Below are 21,112 nucleotides of genomic sequence, written 5' to 3' on the forward strand. Positions count from 1 at the left end.
AACAAAATGTGGAACAAGTCAAAGGGTCTGAATACTTTTCGAATGCACTGTAAGTTACACTTGTTTTGGATTCTTTCTCTTGTCAGCCCTAAGCAATCTACGTTTTGTTTCAAAATCGATTACATTTTTCCCAAATGCAGCGACAATTTGTTGTGTCTCCTCTATGTAAACTGTATCCTTTTCTGATATCAGTATGGCTGAGTCATCAGCATAAAGCAGGAGTTTGCACTTTACTGTATCTGGCATATTATTAACATATATAAGAAATAAGAGAGGCCCTAAAATTGATCCCTGTGGTACTCCACAGGATATTTCTTTGGCCTCTGACAGAACATCACCAACATGACATACTTGACATACTTGTTCTGGTGGTCAGATAAGACCTAAGCCAATTCACTGCTACATCATTTAGACCCACGCATTTCAGTTTCATCAGGAGAATAACATGGTCCACAGTGTCAAAAGCTTTCTGCAAGTCTAACATGACCATATCTGTATAGTTCCCCTTCTCACTTTTTTTTTTGCTTGATGTGGTCAAAAAGGTGGATGAGGCAAGTATCCGTGGAATGAGCTGTTCTAAAGCCAGATTGGAGTTCATGAAGAAGTTTGTGCTCGAGAAGGTATCCCTCAAGTTGATTAAAATACACATTTCTCAACAACTTTGGATAAGGTGCTGCGGATTGACACAGGCCTAGTTTCCTACCTTTGTTTTACTTCTTGGCTGTTTTGAGATCATTGGGAAATGTACCACTACTAATAAAATAGGTTTACAATATGCGTTATCATTTTAGCATTGACACAAGCACTATCCTTTATGAATCTTGCAGGAAGGTTATCCAGCCCAGTTGCTTTGTTTGTGCTCATTAAGCATAGTAGATTGGAAACTCTGTCGATATCTGGTATATGTCTGCAATTGTAGTCAGCCTGGAACGCAACCATAATCTAGTTCACTACTTTTGATCAGAGCCCTACGGATCCTGGTAAAAAAGGAGTGCACTAAAAAGGGAATATGGTGCCATTTGGGACACATGCTCTTTATTCAGTTGATATGTTTACTTCCAACCAGAACACAATGTCAGTGTCACCATTTATTCAAACCCATAAATAAAACCACAGTCTAAATTGTGAATTGTTATTGTATAGCCAAAGAGAGAAAACAGGTGTTTGGTGAAAAACAATGACATCCATTTTGACCAAAAAAACTCCCACTGTCTGTATTATTTGAGTCAAACTAATTTGTTCCTGGCCTAGATTTCACATTTCTTCATCTTTCTATTTTGACAGAAACAGACTGAATTAATGCGTTATAATAACAACATAAACTAATCACAGAGAGAAGGATTTATTTTTTCACATAAAGTGTGGAGATATCCAAACCATATGATGCTGTAAAGTCTCAAAGCAACATTTTTGCTTGTTTGCAATGTATGCTGTTTAAAAGCAGAGCCAAACATTGGGATGCTGGACACAAGCAGGGACGATGAGTGCAATCTAGATGAGATAGTCGATGTATCAGCAGTGGGGCACAGAAAATGACATTTTGACTGATTCAATCAGAGAGGACTTCACTTTAACCATATGAACGCACCGCTGCCGAAATTAGAGGAATTAAAATTCCACGCTTCTAACACCTGGGCTGCAGTAGTTGCTGGGAGTGAGACAAGATGCTCGATGGGTCAACTGAGGACAATGAGGTTGAGCTACCGGAGCTGACCGAAACCGAAACACTGGGGGTGTGTGTGTTTTTACTAGGAATGATGTGCGTTTTAACCCTCGTTCATATCTGAAAATGGATGGTCTTGAGGTTGCATGGGTAGACATACTGATTCCTAAATGTTGTTCTATACTTGTTGGTGTGTGCTATTGGCCTCCGAAGCAGAATCATTTATACTATTTACTTGAATCGATTGCTGTGATCACAATGTATTTGCTGATAAGGAATATTTTCTGCTTGGCGATTTGAATACAAAGTGTGCAGTTATCGCCCAAGAAAAGTACACTAGTAAATGCCCTGCATAACTTTAATGTGTTATTTGGACTGAAACAACTGATTGTTAACCCAACCCGGGTCTGCATTGACAGTAAATCAACTTTGGATTTGATTATTGTATCAGACCAAGAGAACATCTTTCAGTCAGGAGTCTTAAATATTGGTTTTAGAGATGATATGGTAACCTATTGTACCTGTAAGAAATCCAAAATACTACTAGAGGCAGGTAATAAATACATGAAGGTCTGGTCTATGAAAAAATACTCAAAGGAACGTTTTGTAGAAGTACTTTAAGTTTGGATTGGTCTCTAAACTGTGATGTTGATCAAGCTTTTTATCTTTTTAAAGATACGTTTCTGTCTGCACTCAATTCTCTGGCTCCGAAGAAACAATTTCGAATCAAACAGCGGTTAGGGAAATGGAGCACTTCCGAGATCTTAGACCTCATAAGGAAAAGGGATCGCTGCCTGGCCAAATTCAAAAGGACAAATCTCCAACAAGATTATGATGGTTATATTAACTGTAGAAACCAGGCAAGACACGGAATGGATAAGGCCAAATCCCAACATTACATAGACGCTGTTCATGACAATTTACATCAGCCTTGTAAACTGTGGAAAATATTAAAGGACATTGGCTCAAAAACTCCCCATAAGGTAAAATCATGTAGTATTGGCCTGCATATTGATGTTTTATGTTATGACCAGGCAAAGGTTGCAAATTATTTTAACAATTTGTTTTACCGCTATAACCTCATTTCTGGTTAAGAAGTTACCGACTTGCTCAGGACACTATGGCCAGGCATTCATTAACAACTTTTACCATAGCAAAGGTATCACAAATGATTTGTTTGAGCTGTGTGGATATCAGAGCGCCTGGAAAGATGTTTCAAATATCAGCTAACTACATTCTGTGATATATCAATCTGATGACGTGGCACACAACCATTGAGTGACGCAATGCAATGTCTGCAATGTTGTCTGCTTGCAACGCAAACATTATTTGAGATATGCTCAAAGGAGCTTTTATGATCACCCAATTGGATGGAGTGTTACTGCGACAACAGCCAATCCCGGTGTCCCTCTTTACAGCTAATCCCTGTGTCCCTCTTTTCTCCACCGAACAGCAATAGCTAGCTACCTTTCTGTTTGTATTGTGATGTCCTATCAGGAGTTGATGGAAGTCCCCAAGAATACTAACGCTAAAATCCATAGTTCCTACATCCATTTTTTGGACTTATATATAAATGCCTTGTGAGTTTAGTTTAACTGTGATACCTCATCAGAACCCAACATATAAGATTGTTTTACTCCAATGTTTGTAAACAAAGTAAATGTAAACATATACTGTATATCCTCAAAACATGATTAAATCTATATTTTGTATATAATGGATGGTCAGTCTTTGCATCCATAGCTCTGTCTACGAATTTAAGTGGTTACATTTCTCCAGCATTTCTACAGGCCCATCCCCCAGCTTTTCACCGAAACAGAGGCGGGGTGTCGTTTTGTTATTGTTTCAATTAAGGATTCTAGCTTTAAAGTAATTTGGTGTGTGTGTGTGTGTGTGTGTGTGTGTGTGTGTGTGTGTGTGTGTGTGTGTGTGTGTGTGTGTGTGTGTGTGTGTGTGTGTGTGTGTGTGTGTGTGTGTGTGTGCACGTGTGTGTGTTACGTGCATATGGGCCTATTAAAGTCACTAACCTGCCCCTGTGCTGCACCACCGTTACATAATTGGCATCGCACAGTGCTCAGCTCTCTCCGTAATGATAACTGAGCATCCAGAGAGAGATTAATTGATATTCACCTCATAGAAACTTGTTTATTACAGATTTCCTTATTCACTGACTTCAGTGGGAGAGATAACAAACACTGTTTTTCTTCTATAGCCTATAAGTGTGTGTCAGTGTGGTGTTTCGTAGCGAGGAAACACACACGCGAGCACGTATACATCCGTAGTAGTAATAATGAGCTCATCAGACTGTTAAATGGGAGATAATGGACAGACACCATTACCTCCCATAGTAATGATTGAAATGGACTGGTACCAAACGCATGTGTTTGATGTGTTTGATACTGTTCCATTCAATATGAGCCCGTCCTCCGATTTAGTGCCACCAGCCACCACTGACAGACGTGTTGCTTCTGTGCCGAGACTACAAACTAGGGGATCTTGCGATGTCAGAATATGTGCCCTCAAAAGATGTAGGCGGTGTTGGGAAAGATACGACATGAAATGACATGACATGAAATGCATGAAAACGAGGTACATAATCAAGATGACATCGTTGTGTTATGCAGTGATATGCTTTCATTGACAATCTCTTGTCTACTTAATAGGATGGGTGGTCCTGTATCTGTGGGAGCAACTTTTGTGTATTTATCTTGTAAAGGCCGCAGCTACAGAATCCTTTCAGATGTTTCTCTATACTGTTGAATTTTTCATGAACACATACAGTGAAACAGTGGTGTAAAGTACTTAAGTAAAAATACTTGAAAGTACTACTAAAGTAGTTTTTTGGGGTATCTGTAATTTACTTTACTATTTATATTTTTGACTTATTTTACTTCACTACATTCGTTACGAAAATAATGTACTTTTTACTCCATACATTTTTCTGTGACACCTAAAAGTACTTGTTACATTTTCAATGCTTAACAGGACAGAAAAATAGTCAAATTCACGCACTTAACAACCGAACATCCCTGGTCATCCTCTAATCTGCCAGAATCACTAAACTCACATGCTTCGTTTGTAAATTATGTCTGATTGTTGGAGTGTGCACCTGGCTTTCCGTAAATTTAAAAAACAAGAAAATGGTGCCATCTGGTTTGCCATCTGCCATCAATTTTCGCATAAAATGACACACCCAAATCTAACTGCCTGTAGCTCAGTACCTGAAGCAAGGATGTGCGTATTCTTGATACCATTTGAAAGGAAACACTTTGAAGTTTGTGGAAATGTGAAATGAACATAGGAGATTATAACACATTAGATCTGGTAAAAGATAATAATAAAATAAAAAACATGCGTATTCTATTTTTATCATCATCTTTGAAATGCAAGAGAAAGGCCATACATTGAGATATGATTCTAGGTGTAATTTAGATGTGTGTGCAAAGTTGCAGACTGATCCAGTGAAGAATTACTTTACTTTACTTTTGCTAATAATCCCCAGTTTACAATTGGCTCATTCATCCCCCTCCTCTCCCCTGTAACTATTCCCCAGGTCGTTGCTGCAAATGAGAACGTGTTCTCAGTCAACTTACCTGGTAAAATAACGGTAAAATAAAAAAAAATAAAAAAAAATAGCTACTGTAAATTGAATTTGCAGTTAGATTAACAAGAATTTAAGCTTTCTGCCCATATAAGACATGTCCATGTCCCGAAATTGGCTGTTGTTTACAACGTCCTTCTAGTCACATTATCGCATATTGAGCAACAACTGTCCCGGTTTAAGGACACCGATCCCGTAGAGGTTTAATATAAGGAATTTTAAATGATTTATACTTTTACTTTGATACTTAAGTATAGCACTTACATTTACTTTTTATACTAAGTATATTTTAAACCAAATACTAATACTCAAGTAGAATTTTACTGCGTGACTTTTACTTTTATTTTGTCATTTTCTATTAAGGTTTCTTTCATTTTACGCAATTATGATAGTTGGGTACTTTTTCCACCACTGAAAGGAATTTGCTGTTGCGCCAGGAATGGACGTCTCAACAGACTCCACACAGGACAACTTTTTGAAAATTATGAAAGTCAACTTTTAAACCTTGGAAGTTAACACATCTCTTGTTAATTAATTTACTTGTAAACACATCAGCTGACAGCAGAAACAAACTGCACATGGGTTGGTCCATCTTTAGCCCAGTGGGCCTGTCTAAATAGGGGGGGGGGGGTTTGCACATAATTATCATTATTTGGCAAATAATGGGGGGCTTCACAGAAAAAAATGTGTCAGTGTGGGGGTCTTGATGGAAAGTAATTGCTGATTTCTGGTCCCAGTTGGTCCCTGCCTGACAGACTATCAGACATAGGAGGGTCTGAATCTGTAAATCTGTAATATCAATCATGTTGCTTTCCATGAAGAAGGAGAATCCAACCATACAAATGAATATGCAAACTGAGCGTAACCATGAACCATGGAATCAGAGCTCAGGTCAGTGAGGGTCATGGATACTGACAAACATATTCCATATACTGGTTGTGTCCCAAATGACACCCTATTCCATATTTAGTGCCCTACCACGCACACGCAAGCATGCACGCATGCACACACACACACACACACACACACACACACACACACACACACACACACACACACACACACACACACACACACACACACACACACACACACACACACACACACACACACACACACAAAACAAAAACATGCTGTGTCATTGGAAATAATGTAAACTTACAGATACACAGCCATGAATGCATTTGCATGGACTGTAAACACGCATACGCATGTTCACATGCAAACAAATGTTCACGTGTACACACGTGTACACACACACAATGTTATTTCCCTAGTCCACTATAAAACGTTTGCTGTCAAATTTACAGTAACTTACTGGCAGCATTTGGCCAGTAAATTACTTTAATTAATTCCATAGTAGCAAATATTTTACTGTAATCGAATTTACAGTATAAATTACAATTACAACATATTATTGTAATTACCCAGTAACATATTACCCAGTGTTCTTTGCAAGTTTTCATTTTCACATTTACATTGGTCATCTAGTGGGCCCCCTTGTAGTTGTCAACTTACAGTTTATAAACCAAGGTTTATAAAAAAACACAAATCACTGTCATAGCAAGTAAAAAGTTTCGCTAACCATTACTGAAAATGTTGTTGTAGTTAAGGACAAACTGGTCTTCAAAAATTATTGTAATGACAGCAAGATCCCGTGTGGCTCAGTTGGTAGAGCATGGCGCTTGCAACGCCAGGGTTGTGGGTTCAATTCCCACGGGCGGACCAGGATGAATATGTATGAACTTTCCAATTTGTAAGTCGCTCTGGATAAGAGCGTCTGCTAAATGACTTAAATGTAATGTAAATGTAAGATATCTTATATGTCTGACCATCTCTGGATAGTGCCAATGCATTACTGAGAAATTCATATTAACTTGTTGAAAGCCTCCTGTAAATTGCTATAAAGTCAAAACAATAAAACACAGTACATTATTGTAAAAGTGACTAATAAGCTGTACGAAAGTTATTTTAACAATATTTTACTGTAATTACACGGGATTGGAGCAAGCAGGTTGGCTGCTAGGCATTTGTACTGTATATTACAGCATATCTGTCATGCCCTGGCCTTAGTATTCTTTGTTTTCTTTATGTTTTTTAGTTAGGTCAGGGTGTGACAAGGGGAATGTATGTGTTTTGTAGTGTCTAGGGGTGTTGTATGTTTATGGGGCAGAGTAGAGTGGAGTTGTCTAGTTATGTCTATGGCTGCCTAGATTGGTTCTCAATCAGAGACAGCTGTCATTCATTGTCTCTGATTGGGAGCCATATTTAAGTCAGCCATAGGCAGTAGGCTTTTGTGGGTAGTTGTCTATGTTGTACGTTTGTAGCTTGGGTTTGCACTTACGTCTTTAGCTTCACGATCGTTTGTTGTTTTGTAATTGTGTTTGTTACTTGTTTTTTCCTTCTCTAAAATAAAAGAGATGTATTTTGCACACGCTGCGCCTTGGTCCACTCTTTCTCAAGAAGACGATCGTGACAATATCAATGAATACTTTGTGATTTATATGACTTGCACTTCTACAGGCTTAAATAAAAGCTTCCAAACTGGCCATAATTACACAACAAAAAAGATCGAATGGACATAGATGTCTGAAGATTTGTTTCGTCGAACAACCACCTGATTGATTTAATATTGGTTTTGATAGAACACAAAAAGGCTACTCTGTACACACGCTACACGCGTGTGGGACGTCATCTATAATAATGTATCTGCTCTAAATTCCTTTGACCAGCAGGTGCCACTAGTGTGCAATGTGTTGATCAATGCCTTGAGTAAACCATTTATTTGATCAAATTGTCTGAAAAGCCTCAATGCTTCAGGAAAATTAGTTTCCCCATCACTACAATACACCATCATTTACAGTATGCTGCATTAAATACACCAAAACAGCAATGCAATTGTTAAATTGTATTGAAATACTCATGAATTGCTAATAATGAATATGTAATTATGTATTACAGCATTCCAACTGAAATGTGGTGTTTTATATCAGTTGCACTTTAGGTCTTAACAAAGGCTTCTAAACTAACAGTGACTACAGATTTTCTTATTTCGCAACAAAGCCTCCTTCACTCATACTGCCAAACATACCCTCATAAAACTGACTATCCTACCGATCCTTGACTTCGGCGATGTCATTTACGAAATAGCCTCCAACACTCTACTCAGAAAATTGGATGCAGTCTATCACAGTGCCATCCGTTTTGTCACCAAAGCCCCATAGACTACCCACCACTGCAACCTGTATGCTCTCGTTGGCTGGTCATCACCACATTTTCGTTGCCAAATCCACTGGCTCCAGGTCATCTATAAGTATTTGCTAGGTAAAGCTCCGCCTTATCTCTGCTCACTGGTCACCATAGCAACACCCACCCGTAGCACGCGCTCCAGCAGGTATAATTCACTGGTCATCCCCAAGCCAACACCTCTTTTGGCCGCCTTTCCTTCCAGTTCTCTGCTGCCAATGACTGGAACAAATTACAAAAATCACTGAAGTTGAAGACATATCTCTCTCACTAACTTTAAGCGTCAGCTGTCAGAGCACCTTACCGATCGCTGCAGCTGTACACAGCCCATCTGTAAGAAGCCCATCCAACCAACTACCTACCTCATCCCCATATTTGTTTTTGTTTTTCTGCTCTTTTGCACACCAGTATTTCCACTTGCACATCCTCATCTGCACAGATATCACTCCAGTGTAAATTTCTAAATTGTAATTACTCCGCCACTATTGGCCTATTTATTTCCTTACCTCCTTACTTCATTTGCACACACTGTACAGTATACAGATTTTTCTATTGTGTTATTGACTGTACGTTTGTTTATCCCATGTGTTGTTGTTTTAGTAGCACTGCTATGTTTTATCTTGGCCAGGTCGCAGTTGTAAATGAAAACTGGTTCTCAACTGGCCTACCTAATAAAATAAAGGTGAAATAAATCAAATAAAAGGGATATGGCTAGCCACTCAACCATTAACGGTTTGAGACTTGCTGCCACAATGATCTGTCACCTGTGTGAGAGTGCCTTCAGAAAGTATTCAGACCCTTTGACTTTTTCAAAATGTTGTTAGGTTACAGCCTTATTCTAAAATTGATGACATTTTTGTTTGTCCGCACATCAATCTAGATTTTTTTGCAAATGTATAAAAAATGTAACACTGAAATATCACATTTACAGAAGTATTCAGACCCTTTACTCAGTATTTTGTTGAAGCACTTTTGGCAGTGATTACAGCCTCGGGTGTTCTTAGGTATGACGCTACAAACTTGGCACACCTGTATTTGGGGAGTTTCTCCCATTGTTCTCTGCAGATCCTCTCAAGGTCTGTCAGGTTGCATTGCTGTTTAGCTATTTTCAGGTCTCTCCAGAGATGTTCAATCGGGTTCAAGTCCGGGCTCTGACTCGGCCACTCAAGGACATTCAGAAACTTGTTGGCAAATTGCAAGCGAGCTCTCATGTGCCTTTTACTGGGGAGTGGCTTCCGTCTAGCCACAGAGGAATTCTAGAGCTCTATCAGACTGACCATTGGGTTCTTGGTCACCTCCCTGACCAAGGCCCTTGTCCCCCGATTGCTCAGTTTGGCCAGGCGGCCAGCTCTAGAAAAAGTCTTGGTGGTTCCAAACTTCTTCCATTTAAGAATGAAGGGGGCCACTGTGTTCTTGAGGACCTTCAATGATGCAGACATTTTTTGGTACCCTTCCCCATCTCTGTGCCTTTGACCTCATGGCTTGGTTTTTGCTCTGACATGCACTGTCAACTGTGGGATCTTATGTAGACAAGTGTGTCTTTCCAAATCATGTCCAATCAATTGAATTTACCACATGTGGACTCCAATCAAGTTGTAGAAACATCTCAAGGATGATCAATGGAAACAGGATGAACCTCATGCTACATTTCGAGTCTCATAGCAAAGGGTCTGAATACTTATGTAAAAAAGGTATTTATATTTTAAATTTTGTATGGATTTGCAAAAATTTAGGGTATTGTTTGTCGATTGCTAAGGATTTTTTTAGTTGTTCATTTTCAAATAAGGCTGTAACGTAACAAAATGTGGAAAAGGTCAAGGGGTCTGAATAGCCTCCGAAGGCACCGTAAATGTAATTATCAGGGAGCCACTATCACATATCAGTGAAAGTTGTACAGCATTCTCACTAACAGGTGCAACAAATTTAGCCCCTTATAAGACACACCTAAAAATACGTTAATGATTCCAGTGCCCAAATATACACCCAATAATGTTAGTTTAGTCTGCCAAAAATGTATTATGACATTGTATTCTGAATGAAAGTAATTTACTGAAATCAAATGGCCAGTAAATTACTATAGATTTTCAGGACAAGATTTGTAGAATTCACAACATTGAGTTTAGTGTATTCTGTGGGGGTGCAGCATTCTCACTCAGGGGTGCGACAAACAAAGCCTTTTACAAGGCACACCTTAAAAAGATGTTAATGAGCCAGAGGCTCTTTCCACCTCCACAACATTTCCCCACAATGCACCATAATTAATTCTGTAAAACACATTTAAGGTATTTTACTGTACATTCTACAGTGTTTTATTGTAAAATGTACAGAAACGTCTTTCAGTGTACATATCTACTCACTTGAGGGTGGTCATCTCGGTGAGCGATGGCTGTGTGGCCTTCAGATAGCTTGCCCGGCGCGCCTGCACCTTGGGCGAGGGCTTGGGGCTGCAGTCTGAGTCGCCGCTGTCTTCCTCCGCCATGGCCTTGATGTAGCTGCCACTGCGCATACGCCGGCATGGGATCTCCTCGTCTATCCCCACGGGCAAGAACCCCCTACTCCATTCGTCCTGGGGTACCTGTGGGGCGGAGACCGTGAGAACAGGGCAGTAACTAATGTCAGAGCAATGACCCACCCGACTAGACACTATGACTGCTCTCTGACCCCTGGCTGACCGCTTGCCCAGCCTCAGGTCACCATCCAAACAAGGCTCTATACACACCAAGCCGCTAAAGTCACACCACTAACTGCTAATGTTCACCTGAATATGGTGTATTAGAACCATACCATCAGGGTGTAGAGACTAGAGGCCCTCCGTTGTGCTGCTCCCTCCCAGTGACGCATATCAAACTGAGTGAATTGTTTGGTCTAAAACTTCTGAATTCTCCAACCCTGTCTGTCTGTGCAGTGGCTGTGTTGCGCTTTTCACACACTAACGAACGTGTAAAAAAAAAAAGAGGCACGCAAAGAAGCCATCTCCCTCTCTCCGCTGCCACAAGAAAGAGAGAGAGAAAAACAAAGGAGGTTCTGTTCCGCCCCAGCACTGCGCTGGTCTCCAATATGAGTGGCTTTTAGGGGCTCTAACACGGAGGTGAAAGGGAGAGAGGAGACATACAGAGAGAAATATGCATCCCAAATTGTACCATATTCGCTCTATAGTGCACTACTTTTGACCAAGGCCCATAATGCGCTCGTCAAACGTAGTGCACTATGGAATAGGGTGCCATTTGGGATGGCGACAAAGAGTCTGAATAATCAAAGGTAGGAGAATCATTCAACAGGCCGGTAGCTAGGGAGACAACTCGTCCTTGACGTCAGGGGCACACGAGCAAAAAACTACGAAGACAGAGAACATCTAGGGTCTGTTGAGGACTTGAATGACGCCATTGTTACACCAACGCCTCTCATCGTCTGTAACAGAAACTAAAACAAAAACTGAAAGAACACCCTGCCAAATAAAGCCGAGACACATCGGGAGATTTCTGGCTGGCTGAGAGTCCGTGTGTGTGTGTGTGTGTGTGTGTGTGTGTGTGTGTGTGTGTGTGTGTGTGTGTGTGTGTGTGTGTGTGTGTGTGTGTGTGTGTGTGTGTGTGTGTGTGTGTGTGTGTGTGTGTGTGTGTGTGTGTGCGCGCGCAGCCTGGTCTCATAGACTAGATGTAACATAGTAAACGTAAATCCGCCACACAAATTAGTATGATATGTAAACATTTCCTATGGTTACATACGACAGAAGATTAATGAAGGCAACAAAAATTAAAGTAGAGTGGTTGGTAGGGGTGGATGGGCCACCATATAATGCAAATATCTTGCAACCCAAAGGTTGCATATTCAAATCTCTTCACGATAACTTTCGCTAGTTAGCTACTTTGCAATTACTTAGCATGTTAGCTAACCCTTCCCCTAAACCCTAACATTAACCTAACTCATAACCGTAACCATAACCTAAACCCCTATAACTAGCCTAGCTAAGGTTAGCATTAGCCACTTACCTAAAGTTAGTCACAACAAATTGGAATTCTTAACATATCACACTTGGGCTCCCAAGTGGCGCAGGGGTCTAAGGCACTGCATCTCAGGGCAGGAGGCATCACTGCAGTCCTTGGTTTGAATCCAGGCTGCATCACATCCGGCCATGTTTAGAAGTCCCATAGGGCAGTGCACAATTGGCCCAGCAATGGCCAGGTTTGGCTGTGATTGTAAATAAGAATTTGTTCTTAACTGACTTGCCTAGTTAAATAAAAAAATACATTTTGCCAATTTGTAACATATCATATGAATTGTAATTCGTAACGTATCATACAAGATGGATGATGGACATCCACAAAATAATACATACCATACGAAACGTAACAAATCCTAATAATTGAGTGCCCCGGATTTACGTTTAGTATGTTACTATGAGTCCAGGATGGTGCGTGCATGCGTGTGCGTGTGTGTGTTTGTGTGAACGGGAACAACAGGAAGTGTGAGTGAATGGCGAGGGGCAGAAAAAAAGATTACATCCCAGCACGGGAATAAAACAACATATCACTCCTCCAAATTGAAAGAAGTTTGGCTTCTTTTTCGCCGGCTAAAAGTGTCATGTCCTCGTCTTTGATAGTGCCCCATTTTTTTGTTCTCTGTAGAAGAAAGAGGAACACAGCTCTTTTCAGGTTGGGACAGGAGGAATTTTTCTACATGGCTACAAAGGTCTCTCTCTTAGTCCCTCGTACTTTCTCTCTCCACCAGTCTCTCTCTAACTTTCACTCTCTTTCCCTCTCAGTCCGTCTCTCTCTCTCTCCCTTTCAATACAACTTCAATTTAACGTTTTTTTTTTTGGCATGGTAGACATGCAGTATGTTTACATTACCATATGTTTACACATACATTCTTTCTAACTTGCTCTCTCTCTCCCTCTCAGTCCCCATTCCCCCGCTATCTCTCAGTCCCTCTCTTTCTCTCCCCTTGGGCTTCTGTTTGCAGCTCACCAAGTCAGATGAGGGGATGTAACCGAGTTGAATCACTCCCTCTTTCATCTTCTCCCGAACAAACAGAGAGAGAGCACAGTGGAGCCACCAGGTTCAGGGATATGTGGCTTTTCTCCTCTTTTCAATAGTTCTGCTTTTTCCCTCTCTCTCACTTCAATGTCAGCAGCCCTTCCAACGCTCCAGCTCTTTCAGACTATGCCCGTGTTCCAAATGGCACCGGATTCCCATAGGTATCGAGTCAAGAATAGTGCACTATATAGAGAATGAGGTGACATTTAAGACACACCATTATGTGAATATGTCAGCTACTGTGTTCAAGAGGCTGCAGGTACTGTGTATGCATGGGATAATGCTGATTTCCAAGTAAATAAACTGCATGCAGTAACTGTAAAAGATCAGCTTAAATGCTAATCTAGTAGGTATACATAAGTAATGATTCCACAAGTAATCATTATACATGGAAATCTACAAGCACAAACACACTAATTACATTTTTTTGTTTAACCTTTATTTAACTAGGCAAGTCAGTTTAAGAACGAATCATTATTTTACAATCCCGGCCAAACCCTCCCCTAACCGGGACGACGCTGGGCCAATTGTGCGCCGCCTTATGGGATTCGAATCAGGGTCTGTAGTGACGCCTCTAGCACTGCGATGGAGTGCCTGAGACAGCTGCGCCACTCGGGAGCCCGAACCAAATCAGCTGTCACAAGACATTACAAACACAAAGACATGTAAAGGACCTGAGACAAATGGAATGGGGTCCACAACCAGGGGCGATATGGAATAGGATGAATGATGTTAACAGGTGAGGAAGATGACGTCTCACGTTTGACCCAAATGAGGACGTCTCACGTTTGACACAATTGAGGACGTCTCACGTTTGACACAATTGAGAACGTCTCACGTTTGACACAATTGAGGACGTCTCACGTCTGACACAAATGAGGACGTCTCACGTCTGACACAAATGAGGACGTCTCACGTTTGACACAATTGAGGACGTCTCACGTTTGACACAATTGAGGACGTCTCACGTTTGACACAATTGAGGACGTCTCACGTTTGACCCAATTGAGGACGTCTCACGTTTGACCCAATTGAGGACGTCTCACGTTTGACACAATTGAGGACGTCTCACGTTTGACACAAATGAGGACGTCTCACGTTTGAAACAATTGAGGACGTCTCACGTATGACACAATTGAGGACGTCTCACGTTTGACACAAATGAGGACGTCTCACGTTTGACACAAATGAGGACGTCTCACGTTTGACACAAATGAGGACGTCTCACGTTTGACACAAATGAGGACGTCTCACGTTTGACACAAATGAGGACGTCTCACGTTTGACACAAATGAGGAGGTCTCACGTTTGACACAATTGAGGACGTCTCACGTTTGACACAATTGAGGACGTCTCACGTTTGACACAATTGAGGACGTCTCACGTTTGACCCAATTGAGGACGTCTCACGTTTGACACAATTGAGGACGTCTCACGTTTGACACAATTGAGGACGTCTCACGTTTGACACAAATGAGGACGTCTCACGTTTGAAACAATTGAGGACGTCTCACGTATGACACAATTGAGGACGTCTCACGTTTGACACAAATGAGGACGTCTCACGTTTGACACAAATGAGGACGTCTCACGTTTGACACAAATGAGGACGTCTCACGTTTGACACAAATGAGGACGTCTCACGTTTGACACAAATGAGGACGTCTCACGTTTGACACAAATGAGGACGTCTCACGTTTGACACAAATGAGGAGGTCTCACGTTTGACACAATTGAGGACGTCTCACGTTTGACACAAATGAGGACGTCTCACGTTTGACACAAATGAGGAGGTCTCATTTCAACACAAATGTAATAAAATGAACAATGTTTATTGTTCTGAAATAGTTTCTGTAGTTAGGAACAGATAGGATTAGCATTCCTGCAACATTATTCTGATGAAATGCAATTTGATCTCTGAAAAATGCATCTCACTGATTTACTCACTTTATATGTGCATACTGTATTCTCGTCACAGATCATCCTATACAACTACTGCTGTACATACCTTTATCCGATTTATATAATGTCCATACTGTCTATACACACCACCTATTTAGTGCATTCGGAAAGTATTCAGAGCCCTTGACTTTTTTCACATTTACGTTACCACCTTATTCTAAAATGTATGAAATATTTTGTTTCCCTCATCAGTCTACACACAATACCCCATAATGACAAAGCAAACACAGGATTTTATAAATGTTTTCAAATGCATATAAAAAAAACTGAAATATAACATTTACATAAGTATTCAGACCCTTTAATCAGTATTTTGTTGAAGCACCTTTGTCAGCGACTACAGCCTTGAGTCTTCATGGGTAGGACGCTACAAGCTTGGCACACCTGTATTTGGGGAGTTTCTCCCATTCTTCTCTGCAGATCCTCTCAAACTCTGTCAGGTTGGATGGGGAGCGTCGCTGCACAGCTATTTTCAGGTCGGGTTCATGTCCGGGCTCTGGCTGGGCCAATCAAGGACATTCAGAGACTTGTACCGAAGCCACTCCTGCATTGTCTTGGCTGTGCGCTTAGGGTCGCTGTCCTGTTGGAAGGTGAATCGTCACCCTAGTCTGAGGTCCTGAGCTCTCTGGAGCAGGTTTTCATCAAGGATCTCTTTGCTCTGTTCATCTTTCCCTCAATCCTGACTAGTCTCCCAGACCCTGCCGCTGAAAAACATCCCTACTGCAGGATGCTGTCACCACCATGCTTCACCGTAGGGATGGTGCCAGGTTTCCTCCAGATGTGACGCTTGGCATTCAGGCCAATAGTTCAATCTTGGTTCCATCATACCAGGGAATCTTGTTTCTCATGGTCTGAGAATCTTTAGGTGCCTTTTGGCAAACTCCAAGCATGCTGTCATGTGCCTTTTACTGAGCAGTGGCTTCCATTTGGTCAATCTACCATAATGGCCTGATTGGTGGAGTGCTGCAGAGATGGTTGTCCTTCTGGAAGGTTCACCAAACTCCACAGAGGAATTCTGGAGCTCTGTCAGAGTGACCATTGAGTTCTTGGTCACATTCCTGACCAAGGCCCTTCTCCCACGATTTCTCAGTTTTGCCAGGCGGCCAGCTCTTGGAAGAGTCTTGGTGGTTCCAAACTTCTTCCATTTAAGATTGATGGAGGCCACTGTGTTTTTGGGACCTTCAATGCTGCAGAAATGTTTTGATACCCTTCCTCAGATATGTGCCTCGACACAATCCTGTCTCAGAGCTCTATGGACAATTCCTTCGATCTCATGGCTTGTTTTTTTTCTCTGACATGCACTGTCAACTGTCTTTCCAAATCATGTCCAATCAATTGAATTTACCACAGGTGGAGTTCAATCAAGTTGTAGAAATATCTCAAGGATGATCATTGGAAACAGGATGCACCTGAGCTCAATTTCGAGTCTCATAGCAAATAGTATGAATACTTATGTAAATAAAGTATTACTGTTTTGATTTTGAATAATTTTCGCTTTGTCATTATGAGGTATTGTGTGTAGATTGACAAGGATTTTTTTCTTTAATCGAATTTAGAATAAGGCTGCAACAAAATGTGGGAAAAGTAATGGGGTCTGAATACTTTCCGAATGCACTGTATATCCTGGACTCTGACATTGCTCGTTTTGATATGCCTTACAGTTTTTGACAATTGCTTACACATTATCTCTGAAACTATGGCTCCTTTTCTCTAGACTCGACACACAAAACGCCAAAACACACACACAACATGTAAAACATCACACATCTCTGGAAAAACCAAACACTTCATTCAAAACTATTTTAACTCTTCTCAAAATTGTGTTTTTGCATCATAACTCTACACACAAGCCATCAAATGATTAGCTCTTATACACACCCAACTACACACGGAGGTGACAAATGTAAAACACTACTATCTTGTCTTTTGCAGGTTACGTGTGCAGTGGAGTCCACAGCAGTTTGTCATAGCACTCACACGTACATGTATGTGCACAAATATATACAGTATGTATGCATATTCAGTATACATTTACACTATAAGCAAAAACGCAAGGGGGGAAAAACAAAATGTGTTTCTTTCTCAAACAATTGTATTTTCGTCCAGATTTCGGGATAAGCAGTAACAGACAAAACAAATACAGTAGAAGATAAACAAATAGTCTTGTCCTTGTCCTCCTCCTCGTCCTCCTCGTCTTTGTCCTCTTCCTCCTCCTGCTCCTTGTCCCCCCCCCCCCCTCTCTCTCTCCAAAATTGGCCTCCATTGTTGTCCAAACCAAGAAAGCCAACATGAAGCCTATTTATACTGCCCAGGCTCTGATTTCCAGGTGAAGAAATTCGTTTTCACACGTGTTCACTGGGTGTACGTAATCGGTAAATGCGTGTGGCATTTGGAATGGCAGTGTTTTCCAAACGAAACACAAGACCTGTTCGTTTTGAATGATGTGTCTAATTTAGAGAACTGTATTTAGTGTTTTGAAAAAAGTGTTTTACAATTACAAACTGGGTGTAAAGCAGATAATGGGCTTGCAGTGTTGCAGACTTGGTCTGAAGATCAGGTACATTTACATTTACATTTAAGTCATTTAGCAGACGCTCTTATCCAGAGCGACTTACAAATTACATGAGTTAACGGTTTCACTGAGCATGCCTCAAGTACCACTTTTAGTGTGGAAGCGATTGTAAAAAACTGTAATCTCTTTTTATATATATTTTTCCTCGGTATTATTTGTGTATTAGTATTGTACTGTTAGACATTTACTGTTCTACTGGAACCAGGAACAAAAGCATTTTGCTGCACCTGCTTTATTAAGATCTGCTAATCAGTGTATGCAATAAATCAACTTTGATTTGATTTGTCTCACATTCAACACTTATTCGGACGTCTCACATGTCACTGAAGAGTGGCCGATAGAGAGAGAAAGTAAGTCTGCTCCTTGTCTCCTCCTCTCTCTCTGCCATAAGGGACAGTGTACATGCAGTGGGCCAGGTGTCTCCACACAGGCATATGAATCTCTGGTAGGACATGGATGGAGGTGTGAAGATGGAGGTTTGGAGGTGAAGAAGGGTTGTTGTCATACCTGGAGGAATTGACAGATCTGGCGCCCCCCCTGCTGGCAGTTATCAGCCTTGACCGTGGCTTTGTCCAGGTTGACCGATGCGTTCTGGTAGACTTCCCTGGCCCTACTGACCGTCAGCGTTGACGACCACAAGCTCTTCTTCAGCAGTTGGCCAGTCCCGTCCATCCCCGCGCCCAGTCCCGGCAACCCGGCGCATGTAGAACACTTGACGTCGTTGTTGCTTCGTGACGTCTTCAGCGAGTGGGCGCTGATGGTGTTGTACTGCTCCATGAAGTACTGTGACTGGGACTTGCCTGGGTGGCGGCCCATGGTCATCACCCCCGAGGGCATGCCTCCCGGGATGGGGCTGTGGTGGCGGTACAGGCACACCTCGCGGTCCAGGGTGTCGTCCGAGCTCCAGTAGCCTGAGATGGCTGAGCGGATCTTGGGCTCCGACCTGCTGCAGTCTTTGCTCTTGCTGCGCTTGCTGCTGTGCTTCAGGGTGCCCGAGTGGGAGGGCGGGTCGTCAGAGCTGGCCTTGCCCCCGTTCATCCTATCCCCGGATGGGCCTTCCAGGGAGTGGGACTTGGTGAAGAGCTTTTGGACCGAGTGGACAAGATGCCGGATCCTCCCAGGGCTGTCGCTGCGCTGGTGCGCCACCGCTGTGCACTTGTACTGCAGTGTGTGGTAGCCGTCATGGTGCGCCGGCGCCTGCCGTTCAAACTGCTCCAGAAGGTTGGGGGGGATGCGGTTGTTTTTAACGCTTCCCCACTGGCCTCCGGTGTAAGGCACCACAGCACATTCATCCTTCAGTTCATGGTGGGAGCTGTAGTGTCTTCGGGGGAAGGTGCTGCTAGCCGGGTCAGGGTAGGGCCCGCACTCAGACTGGAAGGAGCTTCGCTGGGCATAGTAAGGGTGGTCCGCCGGGTGGGCATTGCCCGGGTTCAGCGGGTAGGGCCGGGCTTGGCACCCCAGGGTCATGGAGTCATAGGTGGGGTCACAGGTCACCATGTGATGGTGTCTCCGGCTACTCGACAAGCCCTTCATTGTCATCGTCACGGACAAGGGGACAGACGCATCTAACTGCTACTGACGCTAAACAAGCTCTGTGGACACACAAACCCAGAACAGACAAACAGAGAGACAAAACAAAGATAGACAAACAGAGAGACATAGAGAGAGAGGGAGAGAAGAGAGAGGGAGATAATTACTTATGCACGCATAGGCATTGTCTAAAGCTGATTAGAATGACTTTTGGCACCCCTAAGCAGACGAGAACAGACAGTGATGTTGACACAGGTAGGCCTATTCATCTCTTTCTTCTGTCCTTCAAGGTTATCTAAATATAGCAGTCAGTTTGTTTGCCATGCATTTCAAGACTTTCAAATCGCTCCACAAGCTTGTCTTCCGACATTCATGCTTGCTCTAGTGAATTTGATTACATGAGAGAAAAAGAGATGGGGGGGAAACCGGCGGTTGAGTTTGAAAGAATTGAATACTGTTTAAGGGTTTATTTCCGCTAAGAAGAAAGAGAGGGAGCAAGCTCCAATAAACAGTCAGGAATAGTCACCGAATCACAGATAGATATATCCCTCACAACATTTCTCAGAGTAGAAGTGCTGATCTAGGATCAGGTCCTCCGTATCCATATAATCTAATTCATTATCACCTAAAAGGGAAAACTTGCATTAGAGCAGAACTCCTATTCTGTGACACTTTATGAATGAGAGCCCTGATCCTAGTTCTGCCAGTCATTTGAGCTGATCTAAGGTGTGAGGTGGCTGTAGACAAGAGTCTGGTGGCTCTACCTCTTCACTCCCTCTAAAACAAGCTGACAGCTCCTGGGCCACTGCAGCCAACAGCCAATAGAAGCCTTGCCTCACATGGGGACATGAAAACAATGGCATCCAACTGGGCCAATGGCCCTTTACACTCAAACCCGTATACGGGTTGGAAAATGGCAGATTTGAACACTGATAAACTCCTAAATTGGAATGCAGTGGTTGTACAGTAACATGCTGTGTATGACGTCGGAGCTCTGCCTCTGCTCTTCCCGGGTTTTGACTGACAGGCGTTGTGCTAATCGGGCAACATTTGATAATTTTTTGTCTGAGTGAGGGACATGTAAATTAAAAGGACCGCTTTGACGTCATACGAGCAAACCGAACACTTGCACTTCACATTTCCATATCATGAAACGTAATGTCACACACAGTGTCAACGTTTATGATCACTATGTTCGATGTACAGCTACAAGACGACATGCCTGGGTTGTTCTGAACAGAATGAGCATATGTTTGTCTGTTGTGAAGAAAATACTCATGACTGCTTTCTTTCATGACTGGCAAAACGATGATCTGTTTCCCTGAATTGCATTGTGAAAGCCTAACACTGTAATATTCTATTTTATAACGTAGTTAGTCATGTTGGCAATAGAACACGCTTTCAAATGATGCCCACCTGACCCAGATTGTGACGTATAATGGACCGTCTACTGCGTAAACAACCGTCAGTAAGCGTGGGATGGCGAGGATGCAGGGCTGTGTTCC

General features: G+C 42.2%; 1 protein-coding gene across 3 annotated transcripts in view; it reads right to left on the reverse strand.

The window, feature by feature from the left end:
- The window catches only part of LOC129822785 (disks large-associated protein 1-like), a 233,272-nt gene that overhangs the window by 89,282 nt on the left and 122,878 nt on the right, over positions 1-21,112 (reverse strand). For all 3 annotated transcript variants that reach the window (XM_055881201.1, XM_055881200.1, XM_055881202.1), the window contains exons 3-4: positions 18,585-19,669; positions 10,868-11,085 (exon numbers count right to left, since the gene is read on the reverse strand). In XM_055881201.1, coding sequence (XP_055737176.1) covers positions 10,868-11,085; positions 18,585-19,616 — 1,250 coding nt within the window. In that variant the 5' untranslated portion in view covers positions 19,617-19,669. The remainder of the gene's footprint in view (positions 1-10,867; positions 11,086-18,584; positions 19,670-21,112) is intronic.

Source organism: Salvelinus fontinalis, chromosome 25 (assembly GCF_029448725.1).
Source record: "Salvelinus fontinalis isolate EN_2023a chromosome 25, ASM2944872v1, whole genome shotgun sequence".
NCBI lineage: Eukaryota > Metazoa > Chordata > Actinopteri > Salmoniformes > Salmonidae > Salvelinus > Salvelinus fontinalis.